Source organism: Vipera berus, assembly GCF_964194415.1.
Source record: "Vipera berus genome assembly, chromosome: Z".
In the NCBI taxonomy this organism is placed as follows: domain Eukaryota; kingdom Metazoa; phylum Chordata; class Lepidosauria; order Squamata; family Viperidae; genus Vipera; species Vipera berus.
The window spans coordinates 14,525,289-14,547,670 of record NC_138205.1 but is presented as its reverse complement, the minus strand read 5'-3'; the positions used below and the strand labels follow the sequence as shown (position 1 = coordinate 14,547,670).

General features: G+C 43.4%; 1 protein-coding gene across 1 annotated transcript in view; it reads left to right on the top strand.

The window, feature by feature from the left end:
- LOC308677729 (integrin alpha-L-like) overlaps nt 1-22,382 on the top strand; it is a 73,073-nt gene that overhangs the window by 47,732 nt on the left and 2,959 nt on the right. Inside the window, exons 17-29 of the mRNA XM_081344380.1 lie at nt 1,733-1,884; nt 2,532-2,660; nt 3,565-3,638; nt 4,914-5,046; nt 6,897-7,001; nt 10,394-10,473; nt 11,430-11,516; nt 12,913-12,988; nt 13,782-13,895; nt 16,557-16,625; nt 18,756-18,860; nt 19,724-19,819; nt 21,597-21,704. Of these exons, the coding sequence (XP_081200506.1) occupies nt 1,733-1,884; nt 2,532-2,660; nt 3,565-3,638; nt 4,914-5,046; nt 6,897-7,001; nt 10,394-10,473; nt 11,430-11,516; nt 12,913-12,988; nt 13,782-13,895; nt 16,557-16,625; nt 18,756-18,860; nt 19,724-19,819; nt 21,597-21,704 (1,328 nt within the window). The remainder of the gene's footprint in view (nt 1-1,732; nt 1,885-2,531; nt 2,661-3,564; nt 3,639-4,913; nt 5,047-6,896; nt 7,002-10,393; nt 10,474-11,429; nt 11,517-12,912; nt 12,989-13,781; nt 13,896-16,556; nt 16,626-18,755; nt 18,861-19,723; nt 19,820-21,596; nt 21,705-22,382) is intronic.

Sequence of the window (22,382 nt, the reverse complement as noted above, 5' to 3'; positions counted from 1 at the left end):
GGTGCTGTTGCTTTCCTGTGAAATTGCCAACTTAAAAAAGAACCCAAATGTAGAATCAGCCAGTCCAGTACATTTGAGTGTTTTCTGTGTCTGGGTCCTGTTGTAGTCTTCATTTATTTATTTATTTATTTATTTATTTACTTACTTACTTACTTAAAATGGCGTGGTGGTGTTAGGCTAGCAAAGCACTACCAAGGCTTTGGACTCGGCTATGTCTTTCATTCAGTGCTTCCAATGTTGCTCCTTTTTTAAAATAGTTTTTTGTTCAGGCACCAATGGCTTTGGCATTCTTTATGAATGGCCTCCAATTGCTTAAATCAGGTGTCTCTAAACCAGGAGTCTTCAAACTTGGCCCTTTTATGACTTGTGGACTTCAACTCCCAGAATTCCTCAGCCAGCATGCCTGGCTGAGGAATTCTGGGAGTTGAAGTCCACAAGTCATAAAAGGGCCAGGTTTGAAGAACCCTGCTCTAAACTTTAAGACTTGTGGACTTCAGCTCCCAGAATTCCCCAGCCTGCATAGCTGGCTGAGAAATTCTAGAAGCTGAAATCCACAAGTCTTAAAGTCAGCAGGTTTGGAGACCCCTGGCTGAAACAGATAGTCCTTGACTTATGACCACAATTGAGCCCAAAGTGTATGTTACTAAGGAAGACATTTGTTAAGTGAGTTTTGCTCCGTTTTACAAACCTTTCTTGCTACAGTTGTTAAGTGAATTATGGCAGTTCTTAAGTTCATTACGTGGTTGTTAAGTGAATCTGGTTTACCCGCTGACATTGCTTATCAGTTTGTCACAAAAGGTGATCACATGATCTTGGGACACTGCAACCGTCATAAATGTGACTCGCCAACGGTCTGAATTTTGATCACATGACCATGGGGATGCTTCAACACTTGCAAGTGTGAAAAATGGTCATGTCACTTTTCTCAGCAATGTTGTAACTTTGAACGGTCCCTAAATGAACTGTTGTAAGTCGAGGACTACCTGTAATAATCCCCTTGGGGATTTTCTGTCATGATTCCTGCCGATACTTTTTCCCCTTAGCACAATGTTGTCTTTAGTTATCTAAAAGGAAAGAAAATGTTTGTTTCCTTAGCACTTTTTACTTAAAAATGTTTATTGTTTTTAATTGGTTTTGTATAGGTTGTCCTTGACTTATGATCGGTTGCTTAAAGACTGTTTGAAATTACCTGAAAAAGGAAACTTATGAGAACTTCCTGTTTACTGGCTTTTCACTCTTTTTTGAAGGCACGGGAGTGAGGGGATGGAATTGTAGTTTTGATACAATAGATATTCTATGATAAAAAGGTAAAGGTTCCCCCGCACACGCGTGCTAGTCGTTTCCAACTCTAGGGGCCGGTGCTCATCTCCGTTTCAAAGCCGAAGAGCCAGTGCTTGTTCGAGGACGTCTCCGTGGTCATGTGGCCGGCATGACTAACAGCGCACGGAACGCTGTTACCTTCCCACCGTAGTGGTCCCTATTTTTCTACTTGCATTTTTACGTGCTTTTGAACTGCTAGGTTGGCAGAAGCTGGGACAAGTAACAGGCGCTCACTCTGTTACGCGGCACTCGGGATTCGACCCGCCAAACTGCCGACCATCTGATCGACAAGCTCAGCGTCCTAACCCACTGAGCCACCGCGTCCCTATGCTATGATGGTCATCAAAAAAGACAGAGGGCTTGCAGAGTCTCTGCTCTGCCTTATACACACTGGCCATTTTCTTCCCTCCAGGACAACTGTCTGCAAAACTCTTGTTTCGCCTGGAGATTGACCCAGACAGGGTGAAGTACCGAGGAGAATTTAGGAATGGCAAGAATATTATAAACGGGGCCGAAGAAATCTCTCTAAAGCCAGTGTGCCTATCGGAGGAAATTAATATCACGGTAAACCAGAACTACTCGTTCTTAAACCTCTTACCTGTGTTGCTAAAGGTACAGGTGGTAGTGTTACATCTAGAGGAGGAAGGGTGAAATGAAAAACAGAAGAATTTCCAGCAAGTAACCTTCCTTCCAAATATGAAATCTACAGGTAGCCCTCGACTTATGACCACAATAGGGACCAAAGAATTCATTGTTAAATGGTGCAGTTGTTAAGTGAAGCATCGTAGGACTGAACTTGCAGCCTTCCCATTAATTTGTTTGCTGGAAGCCGGCCTGGAAGGTTGCAAACAGCAATCGCACAACTGTGAGATTCCGCAAGTGTGTTAAATACATGTCCTTCACCAAGGGCCTGAATCACAATCTTGGGATGGCGGGCACACCACAACGGCCATAAATTTGAGGACTAGTTATAAGTTCCCTTGTTTCAGCGCTGTTGTAACTTTGGTCACTAAACCAAATGGTCGTAAGTAGAGGACTACCTGCACTGTTCACAGATTCTAGACTTTTGTGCGTTGGTGAAACAAGGAAGGCACCAGCCTCTTCTGGAGAATGTTGGCTAGTCTGCCCTCAGATATTGCTAATGTGATGGTTACGAGCCATATTATCGTACAAGAATCCTTGCTTAAGCAGCTCCTGTCTTTGTCTTTCAGAACTGCATTGAGGATTACTTGTCAGCCATCAAACTCCTGGTGAATTTTTCCCTTGAGGAAGATGGTTTGCTGAAGAGTGGACCTCCCAGGCCAATTCTGAATCCTTTAAGCAATAGGACAATGGTGGAGGTGAGACCTCTTTATGTGTGTGGGGTGGGGGTGGGGGTGGGCAGGATTAACAGATTTAGCTATCAATAGAAGAGAATATTTGAAAATCAGGGCTGAATTGTGGTGTCCTCTGAACTTGGTTGTTTTCTGGCAGACATTTCATCACCAAAGTAGGTAACATCATCAGTGCTAGTAGGGAGTGGGGTTACCTCTCTGTTTACATACCAGGGGCTTGCTCTGTCAGTGTTGATGGGAATGGTCTTTGTGGTTCCTTGATCGGGCTGTTGTCTACTTGTTAGCTTGTTTGGCTAACAGATTAAGATTAGACCGACTATCAAGACACAAACAATACCTTGATCGAGGAACTGCCAAACAAGCAAACAGTACACAATAACCCAGTTAAGGAACTACCAAGGCCACTCCCACTGACACTGACAGGACAAGCCACTAGAACAGGAGTCTGCAACCTTGCCGACTTTAAGACTTGTGGACTTCAGCTTCCAGAATTCCTCAGCCAGCTGGCTGAGGAATTCTGGGAGCTGAAGTCCACAAGTCTTAAAGTCGTCAAGGTTGCAGACCCCTGCACTAGAATATAAAATGAGAGCAAATCTCATGCCCTGCTATCCCTGACAATGTTAACCAAGCTCAGAGAGCACCAAGGACCCCACAGATTTAGCCATGAAGACAGATGTGCTTAGTGGCTTGTGGAAGAACTGGGAACGCAGGAAATGACATTGTTTTGAGTGAATTTGAATTTCAGCAGTTAGGGACAACTGATGTCCCTAGGATGGAGATAGGTGGGATGTACCAGCTTAAAGCCAGCTGGGAAGGAGCCAGGAAGTGGGCCTCAATCTGGCAAATTTCAGCAGGGCAAGGTATTACACTGGACATATGGAAATATTTCCTATCTTCTCCAATGCAACAGATTCCTTTTGACAAGAACTGTGGAACGGATGAAGTCTGTGTGGCTGACCTGAAAATTACCTTCCATTCTTCAGGGTAAGTATAAATGTAATGTGAAGCTGAACGAAGCTGAATGAAGCCACAAATTACAAGCATGTCTACAAGGAAGAATCCTCGAGTTTTAAGGCTGCTGGAGTTGAATAAATGATCTTTCGGAAACCCCTAGTGTAATGTAGTGGGTCCGACGCAAGGAAGAGACGCCAGCCGGAGTACGTGTTCAGCTCTTTATTGGGGGGGGAGCGTACTGAGGAACAAGGGTGTTGTGATTCAGGGTCAGCCTGTGGGTTCGGCAGTTGGGTCGGACGACTCAGAGGAGGAGGGGGGTGTTGAAGACCTTGTTGAGGGGGTTGAATATCTTGCTGATGAGAGCCCTCAGCCAGGCCCCTCCCACTTGGTCACCACGGAGACCCAGCTGTGTGAGCCTGACAGTGTGGATGAAGATGACCCACAGCTGGCCCTGTTCAAGGACGCCCGACGCAGGAGGCAGTCAATTAGGAGTAAACAGAGGAAGGCAATGGGGCTCCTCGGAAGGAGGCACAGAGAAGCCACGCCCTGAACTCTATATAAGGGGAATGTGTGGGAGGGCTGGTTTGCTGAAGGCAACCGCTTGGACAGTTCATGTTTCTTAAAGCTCCTGTTTCTTGGTTTGTCTTGTTCCGTTTGTTTTTGTGGTAATAAATTTGGCAGGCGTAATTCCAGCCTCTTGCCTTCTTGTAAAAGGGGTTGTCCCTGCCTTTTCTGCAGGGCCAGTAGCAGGCTGGTACAGAACAGTGGGTTACCTGGCCTCCTTAAATACCTAGCCAGGTAGGCGTCCAGCCAATGGGGTTGGCCCTAGGGTTCCCGCCAAAACTGGGGTTCCTGCCAAAACCGTCCAGGCCAACGCCCCCTCGTGGCTGTTGCCATGCAGATACCTGCACTGGATGCATAACACCTAGCTTCTTTTCTGCCCCATTTTCTACAGTTCTAGAGGCTCCAGGGTGAAATTGCATTGTGTAAACACTCTGGTGGCTACTTAGCAAGTTTGCCGGATCTCAAGGCTGCATCAACAGAAGGATAGCATCAAGAACATGTAAAGTGCTAGTACGGCTTTATACTGTACTGGTAAAACCATATTTGGAATAGATTTTTAAGAAGAGATTGGGCAGCCAATTGTTCAGAATAGTATAGGTCTCCCGCCGGAGCATGGGGTTGGACTAGAAGATCTCCAAGGTCCCTTCCAACTCTGGTTATTCTGCATTTGGTTCTGTTTTCTGTACATTTATCAAAATTGGGAACGGAATAGCATTAACCCCTTCTTCTCCTGTACGATAGGTCTGAGGAACTGGTTGCATCTCCTCACCGTCCGCTAGAAATGAATTTGGAATTGGTGAATCAGCGGGAAGATGCCTATTTTACGACTCTCTACGTGCCCCATTTGCCAGGCCTTTCTTTTCGCAAATATTCGGTGCGTATGCCACCTTTTTGAAGGCAGGACTTTGCAGTGGGTGCCCCCCAGGTGGAATAGCATATATTTCAGCAGCTCCCTTTTACCCATCGGAAGAATTGTGGTAAAGGAAAAGCCACAAAATTTGGGATTTTTGTGTTTCTAGTGGCCCAAAAGTCAGACTATGTGGTGAGTGTAAGCTCTTTATGGCATGTGTTCTGATGAACGGTCTCACCCCGGTGGGATTAGCCCACCCCACCCACACTGGCCAAAGGGGTATGCTGTGGGCCCCATCAGCCAGGGAATTCCAACCGGCAGGGTTAGGGAAAACAGCCTTTTCTGCCATGGTTCCCGCCCTCTGGAATATCATGTCCCTTGAGGTGGGATCCACCACCACCTTTTTGGCCTTCTGAAAGGGCCTGTAAACCTGGCTTTGAGGCCCGAGGGAGGTGTCCCAGTGTGGAGGTGGTTAGTAGATTAGAAGATCCCACCTGCCCTCCATTTACATATTGGTCCTTTTTACTCGGCTTGTTGTGAATTTTAACGTTTTAACTTTTAGCGCTCAATGTTTTTTAATGCGTTTAACATTCTAATTGTTTTGAATTGTCATTTTGTCACTTGTTAAGCGTTATTCTCCTCCTAGTTTCCTCACAGCCACTACCCTGTGAGGTGGATTGAGCCAAGAGAGAGTGAGAGAGAATTTTATGACGTTGTAAGCCACCTAGAGTCGCTTGATGGTGAGATGGACAGCATATTGAATGAATGAATGAATGAATGAATGAATGAATGAATGAATGAATGAATTAATGAATTAATGAATTAATGAATTAATGCAGTCCGGAGCTGAAGCAGGGAGGGGCTCTTTCCCAGAGGCCAAAGAGACAGCAAAGCTGGGAAGGTCTGGTAGGCAAGAAGAGAGTGAAGGCAGATTCTCCCTAGCAATTCATAGAGTATATCTATAGTTATACAGATTTGGTCTGGCAAGATTCTGTTTATAAGAGAACAATAAAGAACTATTCAGAAGTATAGGCAGTCCTTGACTTATAACAGTTTGTTTAGTGACTGTTTGAAGTTACAATGGCACTGGGAAAAAATGACTGCTGCCCATTTTTCACACTTACAATTGTTGCGGCATCCCGGTGGTTATGTGATCAAAACTCAGACGCTTGGCAACTGGCTCGCGTTTATGACAGTTGCAGGACTCCCAGGTCACCTATGGCAGGGGTAGGCAACCTTGGCTCTTTTATGACTCGTGGACTTCAACTCCCAGAATTCCTGAGCCAACATGGCTCAGCTTGGAAACTCTCCCTTTCCCCTCAGCATGGCTGGCTCAGGAATTCTGGGAGTTGAAGTCCACGAGTCATAAAAGAGCCAAGGTTGCCTACCCCTGACCTATGGCAATCTTCTAACAACCAAAGTCAATGGGGAAGCCAGATTCACTGAACAACTGTGTTACTACTTAAACAACCGCAGAGATTCACTTAACAATTGTGGTAAAATTGAGAAAAGCTCACTTAACGAATGTCTCGCTTAACAACAGAAATTTTGGGCTCAGATGTGGTCCTAAGTCAAGGATTACCTGTAACTCCAGGTGCCCTTCTTGATTCTTTGGGACTGACATGAATCTTGCCAGATTAAAGCAACTATCTGCATAAATATAAGATACAGCACACTCTGTGAACTGCTAGGGAGGGGCCTCCTCCACCTACCAGTCATTCCAAGTGCCACTCTCTGCCCCCCCCCCGGAAAAGAGACCCTCCTTCCTGTGATGCTGGTCCACGTTCCAGCACGGGATAACTGGCCTTGAGTTGGAAAGGAGAAACTAGCAGCAATTAAACCAAATCTCACCACCACTTCTCTTTTTTCCCCAGTCCAATCCTCACGTTACCCTGAGCTGTAATGGAATGATTCATCGCCCAGACTTTCAAGGCCTTGCTTGCAACGTCAGTCATCCCATCTTCAGGAATAGCACGAAGGTATACGATCATCCTAGTGAGGCTGGTAGGAGGCTTGTAGTGGTTGCTCTTCACCATCTTCAGTGCAGGATGATGGCTGTATGGCAAGAAATGCTTACTGGTACTTACGCCATGGTTTGATCCGCTCACCGAATTTCCTGGGTTTGCAGGACACACTGGATTAAAACTAAGCCCACGTGCTGAGTTATAAAATGTATGGATAGTTGCTTGCAAACCTTGGCAATCCTGTGCTGTGACTGGGCAATAGACTACACTCAAAAGTCACTATAGTTGAAGGAACAAGGCAAGGTCATTCCCACATACCATTATATTGGCCTAGTCCAGGGGTAGGCAACCTTGGCTCATTTATGACTCGTGGACTTCAAGTCCCAGAATTCCTGAGCCAGCATAGCTCAGCTTGGAAACCTCTCCCTTTCCCCTCAGCATGGCTGGCTCAGGAATTCTGGGAGTTGAAGTCCACGAGTCATAAAAGAGCCAAGGTTGCCTACCTCTGGCTTAGTAGAAGGCATGATTTGAAGTATATTGGCTTAGTCATTACAGGTACCAAGGATCCTAAAGCGGATTATCTAGACCCGTACCAATCGGGTTTCAGGCCCGGGCACAGCACGGAGACGGCATTGGTCGCGCTGGTGAATGATCTCTGGAGGGCTCGGGACAGGGGGCATTCCTCTGTTCTGGTCCTATTAGACCTCTCAGCGGCTTTCGATACCATCGACCATGGTATCTTGCTGCGGCGTCTCAGGGGATTGGGAGTGGGAGGTACGGTCTTACAGTGGTTCTCCTCCTATCTCCAGGGACGTTCGCAGTCGGTGTTGGCAGGAGGGCAGAGGTCGACCGCGAGGTCTCTCGTTTGTGGAGTTCCTCAGGGGTCGGTCCTCTCGCCTCTCCTGTTCAACATCTATATGAAACCGCTGGGTGAGATCATTCGTGGTTTTGGAGTTGGGTATCATCAGTATGCTGATGATACCCAGCTTTTCCTTTCGACCCCAAACCACCCCAGTGATGCCCTCAACGTGATGTCCCGTTGCCTGGAGGCGGTTCGGGTCTGGATGGGGAGGAACAGACTTCAACTCAACCCCGACAAGACTGAGTGGCTTTGCATACCTTCATCCCGCGTTTATTCAGACATTCCACCTCTCGCTATGGGGGGTGAACTATTACCCCCCGTAGATAGGGCTCGCAACTTGGGAGTCCTCCTAGATTCACAGCTCACCCTGGAAGACCACATAGGAGCTGTGACTAGGGGGGCTTTCGCCCAGGTTCGCCTGGTGCGCCAGTTGCGGCCCTATCTAAGCCGGGATGATCTATGCACGGTCACTCATACGCTCGTGACCTCTCGACTAGACTACTGCAACGCTCTCTACATGGGGCTGCCCTTGAGGACCACCCGGAAGCTCCAACTGGTACAGAATGCAGCCGCGAGAGTTGTGTTGGGAGTCTCCCGATACTCCCACGTTACACCTTTGCTCCGTGAGCTGCATTGGTTACCAGTTGCCTTCCGGGTGAGATTCAAGGTACTAGTAATGGTGTTCAAAGCCCTACATGGCAGGGGTCCGGAGTACCTGAGGGAACACCTGCTGCCGGCATCGACTTCCCTCCGCCCTGTGCGTTCCCACAGAGAGGGCCTCCTCAGGGTGCCACCGGTCAGAGAATGTCGACTGGTGGCCCCCAGGGGGAGATCCTTCTCTGTGGGCGCCCCGGAGCTATGGAATCAGCTACCGGTTGAGCTCCGGACGGCGCCCGACCTTCGCTCCTTTCGCCGCGAGCTAAAAACATACTTTTTTGAACAAGCTGGCCTGGCCTGATGAGGGGATTGGGGGGGGTTGTTATTGTTATTTTATTGGGTTTTAAAGATGTATTTTAGTATATGGGCATTTATTTAATCTTGTTTTAACTTTTGTAATCTGTATTTTTATTCTTGCCCTGTTCACCGCCCTGAGTCCTTCGGGAGAAGGGCGGTATAGAAATATTATTAAATTAAATTAAATTAAATTAAAGTGCTCCTAGGGATGAGTTACAATTTGCAAATCAGTTGGTCATCTTACAGCACACAGTATGGAACAGCTGACCCTCTTGCACATTATTATTATTATTTGTCTAATAGCATCTTCTTAAACTAGAGATTAATTGGGACGTGGTGGCTCAGTGGGTTAGGACGCTGAGCTTGTCGATCAGACGGTCAGCAGTTTGGCAGGTCGAATCCCGAGTGCCGTTTAACAAAGTGAGTGCCTGTTACACGTCCCAGCTTCTGCCAACCTAGCAGTTCGAAAGCACATAAAAATGCAAGTAGAAAAATAGGGACCACTATGGTGGGAAGGTAACAGCGTTCTGTGCGCCTTTGGCATTTAGTCATGCCAGCCACATGACCACGGAGTCGTCCTCGGACAAGCGCTGGCTCTTCGGCTTTGAAACGGAGATGAGCACCGGCCCCTAGAGTTGGAAATGACTAGCACGCATGTGCGGGGGAACCTTTACCTTTACCTTTACCTTTTTAAACTAGAGATTATGACCTTACCCACTTTTTGGAAGCAGAAGCTGCTGAAAGATGAGACCTATAGCAAAACCGGTATCCTGAAAGAAATTATGGGCTACTTCACACTTTACAATAAGCCACCATTTGCTTTAGCCATGGTTTCCTGAATCATCCACAATGGCTGGCTCATATATTGTGTTAAAAATTAGAAACAGGAACTTACAAACTTACAAACTTACAAACTTACATCAGTGGTGTTTGACCCAACATGGTGTCAAACAAGAACATCAAAATCACATTTAGGTATGGCATTGTTGGGTGAATGTGCCCCCCCCCCAATGACTCTAGAGACAATTTAAGCATCTTGGCTGTGGAATTTAGAAGATCAGGTACAAAAGTCAGAAAATGTAATATACATGCATATGTATATATAAACACACACACACACACACACACACACACACACACACACATATATATATATATATATATATATATATATATATATATATATATATGGTTTTTTCCCCTGGTCAGACTGGTTTGATTGATGCACCTTGGGTTTTTGAACTTGCTATACTGCAGTTCTATTATTATGATTTCTTTTGCCTTGCAGCTCCAACCTAGGAGCATTAAGCAGGTCTCAAGTTGCTACTGCAAAACATTGTGTATTCAAATTTCTTTTTGCTGACAAAGAGTTAAATGGGAGGCTATCCCATTTAACTCTTTGTCAGCAAAAAGAAATTTGAATATATATTTATATATAATTCCGAATGTAAGGATATGCATCTTCTATTGTTTAGTGAGATTAATGGGAGTGAAAGTGCTTGATCTGATATGTCAAAGGCCAGAGACATAGAATGAAAGAGACCATAAAATGCTTGGCAGGCTATCTCAGTGTTGACCTGCTCCCTCTTAGACTGTGATCCAGCTTCAGTTTGGTGTGCTCGACAACGCTGTCTGGAAAGAAAGCTTGGAGATGGTGGTGTATGTCACCAGGTAAACTTCAATTACTTGTTTTACTGAACCATTGTGTTTTATCTCTTGCAGCTTTATTATGTTAGCTGCTACCTAGAAGGTAAAATGAGTGGTCCTAATCTTAAGTCTTCCACTCAGGATGAGAAGGGAGAGGAAAGATGGAAAATTAATGAAGTTTTGGAAAGGAAAATCATGGAGAAATGGCAGGGTGCACATGGTAAAATTGGGTGGATCCGAAAAGGTAAAGATCTTAAAGAAAAGAGGAAAGTGGATTGAAAGAAAAGATTAGTTTGCTGCGGCAGAGGAAACCACGATAGCAGCCACCAGCGTATAGCTTCTATTTATTATAATTTAATGCTAATTTAGTATTTATTTACTATAATGTAGTACAGATAATCCTCAACTTATGACCATAATGGAGCACCAAATTTCCATCATTTGTCATAAATGGCCATAACTCAAGTCACCCACATGACCGCAGGTCTGGAGCTTTCTTTTGCCTGTTGGGCCCGCAATAATTACTGGTGTCGTTGATCCATCTTGTTCTAGGTTTCTTTCGTGGACACTTTTTATTAAGTGGCATCCACTCGGTGGCTGCCTTGATCCAACCTGCCATCATTTCTTCTCGCTATGTGACCAGCCCATTTCCATTTTAATTCTTTTATTCTCTTGATGCTATCATATGCTGTGGTTTATTCTCTAATCCGCGTGTAGGTCTTTCTGTCTTGTCTTGCAATGCCGAGCAGGTATCTTTCCATGGCTCTTTGTGCCATTCGTAGCTTTTGTATCGATTGTGAGGTTAGCGTCCATGTTTCGCCAGCATATGTTAGAGCAGGTGGCACACACACATCGAAAAATTTTCTCTTCAGGCAGAGGGGGAGGTTGTTCTTGTTGCTTATGGATGCAGAAGTCTGGATCATCTCTGGAACAACTAGTTCTAAGATTGTATTGTGTAATCTTGCCTTACTCTCTTATAGTGAGAATGAGGACAACGAAACTCTTCCAAACAACAAAGCTCTTCGTAGCATCCCTGTAAAGTACCCCATCAACATCATCGTTAAAGGGTAAGACTCTGGTTGCCCTTTCTTCCATTTTTTCTCCTGGAAAGGATAGCAGAGTTGTATGCCACTGTAGTATATTCCATAATTAAGCAGAATGAATCTAACTGTTGTGATTCAGGGTCAGCCTGTGGGTTCGGCAGTTGGGTCGGACGACTCAGAGGAGGAGGAGGGGGGTGTTGAAGAGCTTGCTGAGGGGGTTGGACAGCTTGATGAGAGCCCCCAGCAAGGCCCCTCTCATCTGGTCACGATGCAGACCCAGCTGTGTGAGCCTGACAGCGTGGATGAAGATGACCCACAGCTGGCCCTGTTCAAGGACGCCCGACGCAGGAGGCAGTCAGTCAGGAGTAAACAGAGGAAGGCAATGGGGCACCTCGGAAGGAGGCACAGAGAGGCCACGCCCTGAACTGTATTTAAGGGGAATGTGTGGGAGGGCTGGTTTGCTGAAGGCAACCGCTTGGATTGTTCCTGCTTCTTAGCTCGTGTTTTATGGTTGGTGTCTTGTCTTACTCTGTTTTATGTGAATAAATTTGGCAGGCGTAATTCCAGCCTCTTGCCGTTTCTAAAGGGGTTGTCCCTGCCTTTTCTGCAGGGCCGGTAGCAGGCTGGTACAGAACACTATCCAGAACAAGCTAGTGCTTGTGAATCAGTCACACTCTGAACATGTAACTGTACAAATGCCTATGTTTGAAATTCCTGCAGAATCTTCCACACTCTCATTTCCCAGAAGATATGACGTTTCCTTGGCTTTCAATAGCTGCTTATTATGGCATCATCACAAACGCAGAATACTGTATACTTTAGAGCAGGGGTGTCAAACTCGCAACGTCGCGTGACATATCGCGACTTTTTTTGCCATTGCTGGCAATGGGGCGGGCGTGGTTTCGCTATGATGCATCCGGCCCATAGGCCGGCAGTTTGACACTTTGGTTGGTCCCAAGACTGGGCTTCTAAATGAAGTTTTTATTGTATGATTTGCTATGGGGGGTGGTTTTCATAGAATATTAAGCAGAGTCCACACCTTGTCAACTTTGAGTTGCAGCCCTCTCTTTTTTCCCCCCACCACTTGCCTTCTTTCTTTCCATGAAGAGAACCAGTTAAAAAAGGACTGAATGGCTGCATAATGTTTCTCGCTTTAACATTATTAGGGGCCCTCTGTCTGCAAATACTGACTGCAGTGTTATTTTTCCCTTTTCTGCTTGTATTGTGGACAGTTCTTAGAATTTGGAATACAATAGAATAGAGCTGGAAGGCACCTTGGAGGTCTTCTAGTCCAGCCCCCTGCTCAAGCAGGAAAAGGGTACTAGTAATAATAAGACCTCTTGCTGTGGCATAAATTCCACTTTTGGGGGGTGGGGTGTTTCCTTCCTTGCTTATCCATTCTTGCTTTTGTCTCTTGCAGGTTAGAAACATCTAGCCAATACATTGACTTCAGCTCTGGGCGGCAAGAAAACAAGAACATAACACACTCCTACCAAGTGAGTCAGCACTTGCAAGATTTACCTCAAAATAAGAACTCTGTGATGTCCTTCATGGTGCTTAGAATCCAGTGGACTTGGGAGAATGTGGCCCAAAAGGCTTATTTTTATCTGTTTTTATTTATTAAAGGAATTTATACGGCTGCCCAAGTCACACACAGGTGACTCCGTGTGGCTTACAACATTAAACATTACAGTCAGCCAGATGTTGAGATTGGGTTTGGTATTTTTGCCCATCTACCAAATCTTTCCCAAGTACCGTACTTGGGATGTAGGCAGATGTTGTTGTTTGGTGGTGTTAAAGGTCTTGTCGCAGGATGTAAGCTGTTTCAAGCAAAGCTGCCTTTTTTTGCAATGGACCAATGGTAATGTTGTCAGTGACGAGGGTGTTCAAGTGATGCTCCAGATGTTTTGGGATTGCACTCAAGACGTCTATTACTATTGGTACTATATTTGCTTTCTTTTGCCACAGTTGTTCTACTTCTATTCGCAGGTCTTTGTATGTGATGATTTTCTCTAGTTTCTTTCTCTTCTCTTCTGCTGTCTCCAGGTATTGTAATGTCCACGATCAAGACGTTTTTGTCTTTCTTAATGCAAGTGGTTAAGTGTGGTGTGCCAGGTGCTTTTTCTGTTTGAATTCTCAAGTTCCAGGGCACTTTGGCTTCTTCATTTGCTCTTACTTTGTCTATTTTTGTGGTCCCATCAGTTCTTGCTTGCAGGCAAATGGTATTTCTTGCAGAGTTTTCAATGCACCATTGTTGCTACTTTGCCCTTCCCCTTCCTTCACTTCCAGGTAACTAACTGGGCCCTAGGGGCGTTCCCACCTCCTACACTATCGGTGTATGTCAATGTGCCAACTAGAGCTCCTGCTGGATTGATATGGAAGTTTGATAAAGTCCTAACTGCGGTAAGTCAGCTTACTTAATGCAAACCCATGTGAACTGTTATTCTGTGCTTAAATCTAAACTCTCGAGGCTCTATTTTAGGCAATCTGCTTGGCTCCATTAAAAGGATCTACTGGAGGTGAGATCAAAACTTGCAATTTGGCAGGTGCAGCCCTGTGATCCAAACCTACAGTGCACCTATACAAGAGGTGGGGCTTGGATTAGCAATGTCACACCCACATCTTACAGGTTTTCACACAGACACAGGCACACACTTTTTACAATTATCAGACGCATTTAAATTTTTAAAAGAATACTATGAATCTTCCCTAAGATACAGTATGTCCTTATCTTTAAATGATTTTGTCTAAGGCAGGGGTAGGCAACCTCGGCTCTTTTATGACTCATGGACTTCAACTTCCAGAATTCCTGAGCCAGCATGGCTGGCTCAGGAATTCTGGGAGTTGAAGTCCATGAGTCATAAAAGAGCTGAGGTTGCCTACCCCTGGTCTAAGGTTAAGAGTGTTAATGTCCTCTTTTCTGAAACACAAGTGTGTTAGGGATTATAGGAGGAGAAAATACATTTACAAAGGCAGGGTAGGTACCACAGCATATCTGACATGAGCCAGGTATACTTTTCTACATTAAAAAAGTTTACAGTTTACTTTGACTCCTTGTATTACACAGGTAAGCCAATATTTTGAGCCCTCCAGATCACTGAAATGGTTCCTGTGTAACTTCCATTCTCATACTACGTTCCCATCTAATTATGCACTTAATTAATATCTTATGTCTAACTGAAAATCATGACAAGTAATCTGAGGCTGCTGTATTGTGCTTTTGCTGTATTTAAAATACTCTTTTAAAAAAACATTTTTGGGGTGGATTAATGTAGAAAGGGATGCGGTGGCTCAGTGGGTTAGGACGCTGAGCTTGTCGATCAGAAGGTCGGCAGTTTGGCGAGTCGAATCCCGAGTGCCAAAGTGAGCGCCTGTTACTCGTCCCAGCTTCTGCCAACCTAGCAGTTCGAAAGCACGTAAAAATTCAAGTAGAAAAATAGGGGCCACTACGGTGGGAAGGTAACAGCATTCCGTGCGCCTTTGGCGTCTAGTCATGCCGGCCCACATGACCACGGAGACGTCCTCAGACAAGCACTGGCTCTTCGGCTTTGAAACGGAGATGAGCACCGGCCCCTCGAGTTGGAAACGACTAGCACGCATGTGCGGGGGAACCTTTACCTTTACCTTAATGTGGAAAAAAAATCTTGAAATTTCACTGTGTAGTTTTCCAACCTTTTAAAAATCTTACTGTAATTCTCTAAAGGCATGCTGTCTAGGAAATCCACAATGAGTTTAAGATTTTGATGCCTGCAGCATCTGGAGCACCTTGCTGCTTTAGTTAGATTGAAAAAAAAATTACATTGTCCTGTCACAGCACAAGCTCTGCCCACTTCAGCCATCCATTTGATGTTACAATGTGTGTTTAAAAAGAGGTTAGGACTTGCTTTGTGATGCCACAATGCTGCTTTTATTCATCTGGCCCTGTTTACCCCTCCCTCAGAGATGCCAATGTTTGACATCCTATATTTAAAGATCATGTCTAGTCGACATATGCCTGCCAAGGAAATCTTTCTGGCAAAATTATTGTTTCTCAACCTTGGCCACTTGAAGATGTATGGACTTAAATTCCCGGAATTCTTGGAGTTGAAGTCCACCCACCTTCAAGCGGTCAAGGTTGAAATACACTGGCTCAAACTCATTACCATTCTCTCACTGCAATGCTCTTAACATGGGGCTGCCCTTGAAGAGCACCCGGAGGCTTCAACTGGTGCAAAATGCAGCCACGCGGGTGCTTATGGGAGTATCTCGGTACTCCCATGTTACACCACTCCTGCGCGAGCTGCATTGGCTTCCGGTTACCCTCCGAGTGCGATTCAAGGTGCTGGTAATAACCTTTAAAGCCCTACATGGCTTAGGCCTGGGGTACTTGCGAGACCACCTGCTGCCATTGTCAACCTCCCATCGCCTGGTTCGCTCCCACAGAGTCGGCCTCCTCAGGGTGCCATCGGCCAGGCAATGCTGGCTGGCGACCCCCAGGGGGAGAGCCTTCTCTGTGGGCGCGCCGACCCTCTGGAATGAACTACCCCCGGAGCTGCGGACGGCCCCTGACCTTCGGTCCTTCCGCCGTGACCTGAAGACCTGGTTGTTCCAACAAGCGGGCCTGGACTGACTACGTTTTTTAATTAGGCTTTTTAAATTGTCTTGTATTTATCGCATCTATTGTTTAATTCTTTTTAAAAAATTTTACTTTATGTTTTTTAATTTTTATGGTTGTGAGCCGCCCTGAGTCCTCAGGGAGAAGGGCGGCATATAAATTTAATAAAATCAAATCAAAAATCAAATCAAATCTCACCAAAAGCCTTTCTTACAAGCTGGTATGACCAAATTCTATAAAAATTTAATTAAATAAATAAATAAAATAAATAATGTATTATTTAATTTACTTAATGTAATATGTATGGTTCTCCTGTACATAGAAGAAATAACTCACCTGCCTCACCACTGCAGAGAAAAAGAAGATGCACAATTTATGCTGGCATACTTTTCTAGCAGCTCAAAGATTGGTGGACTATATATAAGTTTTGCATTACCTTTACCTTTACCTAATACAGAATATTTTTTTAGGATCCTAATGTGATTTGCCAGCCTGCTAAAACTAACACAACTGTGAAGAACTACCCCAAGCTAATTCAGGTAGCTTATATCTCTAAATGTGACGCAACATTATTCAGTAATTAAAAATATGCTGCTGTACACGTGCAGGATCGTGCACTGGGTGGTTCATGTTATATAAACAACAGATGGGAGATGAAAGAGAAAAAGAAGCAGAGATAAATCAAAGAAAAACAAGTACTTATTTCACAAGCCTTGATTCCAGTAAATTAGGAATTAGCAGAGGGTAGATTGGGCTTTACAGATTGCCAAACCCGTTTCTTTTAGCAACAATAGCTCAAAGACAGAATTTGTCCCTCCAGACTAGGCTGAAATGGAGAATAGTCAGGAGTGGATTTGATGTGTGCACATGAAAAAGACTACTAGCATTGTTTTAGGATTAAAACCTCTCCTGGACCAAGCTTATATTCAGAGGCATCTGGGGAATCTAAGTACAATTTTTACATATCTCCCAACCATTGTTTTATACCTAGAGGATCTAAAGATTCTCAGGAAGGAACTGATAACTCTTGTGTGCTGATGCTTCGGTAAATTTAGAATGTTGTTGTTGTTGTTAGTTGCGAAGTCGTGTCCGACCCATCGCGACCCTATGGACAATGTTCCTCCAGTCCTTCCTGTCCTCTACCATCTTCTGGAGTCCATCTAAGCTCACGCCCACTGCTTCAGTGACTCCATCCAGCCACCTCATTCTCTGTCGTCCCCTTCTTCTATTGCCCTCAACCTTTCCCAGCCTTAGGCTCTTCTCCAGTGAGTCCTTCCTTCTCATTAGGTGGCCCAAGTATTTGAGTTTCAGCTTCAAAATTTAGAATAGGTTAAAGGTTTGATGGAAGAGGTGAGCCTCAAGCAGAACTGTGAAGAAACAAAGGAAATCCACTTCATAGGAATTAAGAGTCTTCATAGGAATCTGGGAGTTAAGACACTGGGTTAGGGACAGTAAGGCAGAAAAAGTATTTTGGGGGTTAAATGTCTATGGAGATTCTCAGTCATCCAGGTCATAGTTATGCCAAAGATGCTTTTTCACGAGGCAACTGGACTTTCTTGTTTTCCTTTGAAGACGTTTCAGCTGAAGAAGCTTCTTGGATGAGAAGTGACACGTCTTCAAAGGAAAACAAGAAAGTCCAGTTGCCTCGTGAAAAAGCATCTTTGGGATATTTGGCAGTTAGGGGAGATATTTGGATAAACGAGGTTGGTAGAGACGAATGAAGAAAGTTGTTACGAGGGACATACCGGGAAGGAAGGAAGGAAGGAAGGAAGGAAGGAAGGAAGGAAGGAAGGAAGGAAGGAAGGAAGGAAGGAAGGCAGGCTAAGAATGAGCAACTTCATTTTGAATTGTGCTTAACGATCAGCTATTCAAGAATTAATGGGTATCTAATTTTGAACTAATTTTGTCTTCTGTTCCTTGTAAAGAAAGATTCATTCATTCAAGAAATCCAGTTGGATGGAAGAAGCTGAATGTTTATGACACTCTCAAAAGTAGTAAGGATCCTAAAGGACACAGAGGATACTACTCCAATCCCTCTGAGATAAAGAACAGGAAGGGGCTAAGTTAGCATGATTCCTCCCCTATGAGTAGTAGAATAGACTGGAGACCTACTTTAGAGAGTTTAGCTAAACCGCCTCATTGTCTTCCATCCAAGTAGATTTCTTGAATGAACTGGGCATTCTATGCTAGGAACATGTGAATGGATTGAAACATACTGAAATCTTTCTGGAATTATGTCATCCATAAGTTGCCTTTTTATTTTTATTTGTGTAGATCATTTGGGGGCATGGCCAGTTTCTGAAATATTTCAAATAAATGGTGTGATTCATCATGGAATTGCTTGATCATTAAAACAACTAGCTCTCCAAATAATTACTCCCATCTTAATGAAAGAAGTAACACTCTATTTTCTGACTTGATCTTTTGAAGAAATAGTAAGAAACAATTTCTTCTTACCAGCCTGGGACAGGGCTATGATCTAAAAATGTCTTCCATCGTTTCTTCTTTGTCGGTTTTATTATTTACAAGGCAGTATATCAGGAGGCCTGCTATGTATGGGAATATTAATTTGATCAAAATAAACAGTCATTTTAAGAAATCTAACAATTCCTTAAAAAGATGGTAAGTGCAGCTGGAACATATCTTTAACTGTACTGTTTTCTTTCTAGTATTGTGCAACTGATGAATATCTTATCTACAAATGTGATCTTGGACAGATAAATTCATCTACGATCCATATTACTGGGATGATGTCTACCCAAAACAATACAAAGGTAAAAACAGGTCAATAACAATGATTTCTATTTATAAGAGGAATTTTTTTCTATTCCTCTTAATTCTGAAACTTGGAGAATGGGAAAAATTATTTCCCTCCACTTCTAATAAATGTTAGTTCCAATTTATTCAATATCTGAATAGGTAGGCAGAGACATTCATTCATTAAGCTTGCAAAGGAAAAAAAAACTACAGACCTACAATAAACTGAGATAAGGTATTAGGAAAGAGTCTGTCATCGAAGCAAATGTCTAATCTAGTTATCTTGGTGTCATACATATTACCCAGATTTTAAAATAACCTGCTACTACACCATGTTATGATTTTTTTGGCTTAGCTTAGCATGCTGTAGGAATACAATCGCCAGCACAACTGAGTGATAAATTGCTGAACATCAAATGGTTATACACATTAAAGTTTTCTAGCTTTCTCTGAAGATCACAGTTGTAATTGTGATCTTAGAATTGACCATTCACACAGTACTTGTAATATGTCTCGCATAACCTTGTTTTCCCCTCTCCATCTATTATTGCATTCGATGAAGTGACTGTAGTTCCTTCATAACAAAATTGCACGTCTTATGATTACCAGATTTTACTTAAGAGGTGCTACCAGCGTCCATTTTGGGGACATCATAAACTAACATGGCTTTCCATCTACAACGTTTATAATTAAAAACCTCAAGCAGATGCAAACATTATTGGGCAGGCTACTTAATCTCACAAAGATTTTGAATTTAGTTCTTACACCCACACGTGTTTGAAAGCAAATGACTTGTGGTTTTTTTTTAAACTGAGATATTCATCATATGATTTATGCTGCCTGATGCAATGTAAACTTCATTATCCTTTTATCTTGTTAGGACTCTCTTCAAACCAAGCTTTGCACAGCCTTGTGGGTTGAATTTGAAACCGGAAGATATAAAAATTTCTATGGTCATGAATTTGCCAAAGTTCAGGTGGGTTTGTGACTGAAGTTATTTCTTTCCCTCCTTCTCTAAGAATTTTCTATATTCTTATGGTATTGTTATCTCTTCTACTCAGTGTTTTTTTTTCGGAAGAAAAAAGGTGCCGGAACTCACATCTTGTTAATCTTTTATTTAAAAATATGTATATATTTAGTTCTTAGCAGGACCAGTGGTTGAGAAGTAATTAGTATTTTTTTTTTCATTTTTAAATTTGGGGTCACACTTTTACACTAAAAATTTAAAAAAGATTTTCAATTCACCGACTTTTTAAAATAAATTATTTACCTTTCGCACGTAGTCAATCACTGTACACCAGGCATGTCAAACTGCCGGCCCACGGGCCGGATGCATCACAACGAAACCGCGCCCTCCCCATTGCCGGCAATGGAGGAAAAAGTCGCAATACGGCACGTGACGTCGCGAGTTTGACATGCCTGCTGTACACACACCCACACACGTCAGTAGTGCAACAAAGAGCCTTGGTGGAGCAGTGGGCTAATGCCTCCTTAAGTAACACCAGCTGCCTGCAATTAGTGCAGGTTCGCATCCCACCAGGCTCAAGGTTGACTCAGCCTTCCATCCTTCCGAGGTAGGTAAAATGAGGACCCAGATTGTTGGGGGCAATAAGCTGACTTTGTAATAATGCCGCTGGGGTGTGTGTGTGAAAGCCCTAATAAGCAGGCATATACATAGAATGAAGGCTATTGCTAAGCACATTGGTTTGTGCTTAAATTGTAAGCCGCCCTGAGTCTTCGGAGAAGGGCGGGATATAAATGGGATAAAAATAAAATTAAAATAAAATAAAATAAAAACATAACGATGGCTGCCTGCAGTAAGCACTCAGCGTGCAACCACACGACCAATCACAAGCCGAGCAGTGCCACAAGCCAAGCAGCACCATCACAACCAGCGCAAAGTACGCATGCATCGGACCTGACACACAAGCAGCCCACGTGCACCGTTTTCATGATTTTGCCGCCGACCTGCTACGCTCGATAGGGTGATTCAAGTCCATGTTGACCAAAGATCAAATTTTCATGTTACTTTTAAAACTTGGAAAATCTATCAAAAGCACTGCTTCTACTATAATGTTCCTCCAATCAATCCGTCTATTTTATTTATCAGGGAACCATTCTTAGAACCATTCAAGGAAGTTCACAGAAAGGTTGCAGAACACTTTTAAATTTATTGAACATTTTTCTTTACTTCAATATGGTCAGCTGATCATACTGGCTACAAGCCCTACCTCCCATGATTTTTAGAATTAGAATATTAATTTTACCTTCTGTATTAAATAGGCCATACCATCCCTTCAAATACAACCCAAAATCTAATTTGCAAGTAGGTTTTGTTAGAACCAACCCAAAAAACAACTGGATAAATATTCAAGATCCTCCAAATCTCCTTATCAGACATTATTACAAAATATGTTCAGCACACTTCCGGAATTGGTGTTTTGGGAGATTTTAATTGCTTTTTCAAGAGTGTTAGCTACCTTAAGTGGATTGAAAGGCAAAGTAGTAATAAATCAAGGAGGAGAACGGAAGGAAAATGTTATGAGGTAATAAAAGTTTGCATCACCAAAACCTTCAGCTGATAAGAAACTTGCTCGGCTAGCTGTTATTTTTATTTAAACCAACTACTTAATAAAAATTCGATGGAGAAAAGATGGCCATATGCCAATCTTAAATGTTTATTTCAAGGGTGTCCCCGGCTGTAAAGATATGATTGTGACTTTGTGCCTCCCTTTCTTTTATATGCCCTACAGGTCACAGAAGTAGAGGTGATAATCATGGTGAATTATCTCCCAATTATAATAGGCAGTGCCGTCGGAGGCTTGCTCTTGCTTATTCTCTGCATTGTAGGGCTTTATAAGGTAAGATTACTTTTATTTCAAAAATCTAGAGCGATTTTTGAGGAACTGAGAGTTGGGCTCTTCCTGGTCAGTAGGATTAAAACAATGATTTGATCAGTAATACTTCAAACTAGCATTGCTACCATCCAAAAATTATTCAATTCATCCAATACTACTTTATAATGTCCGAAGTATATTGTCAGGCTACAGTTTCAGCTAGGATTATTTCTGAACATTAATTTGAGATGTCAGAAATTAAGCCTAGGATCTTTTGTTTGCAAAATGTGGGTTGTACCACTGAGAGGGATAGTTTCCCAATTGTTGCTAATTATTGTCGATAGCTCTGGCATGGCAAATTGTTTCACAGCTCCAAGAAAGAATGATTGGAATTCTTAAATTCTTAAGATGGTTCAGATTTAAATCTGATCTAGATGCTCTACCATTTTACTTACTTAACTATGAACTATATTTAACGTTCATCCAGTATTAAAAATCGAGGCTGTAAAAATGGAAGATGGCTGGAAGGCAAGACATGCTTTTTTATCTATTTGTATCCCACTTCTATTATTTTTACAAATAATTCAAGGCAGCGAACATATTCAGTACACCTTCCTCCTTCTCGTTCCCGTGCCCAATAACTCCATGAGGTGACTTGGACTAAGAGAAAGGGACTGGCCCAAAGTCACCCAGTTGGCTTTC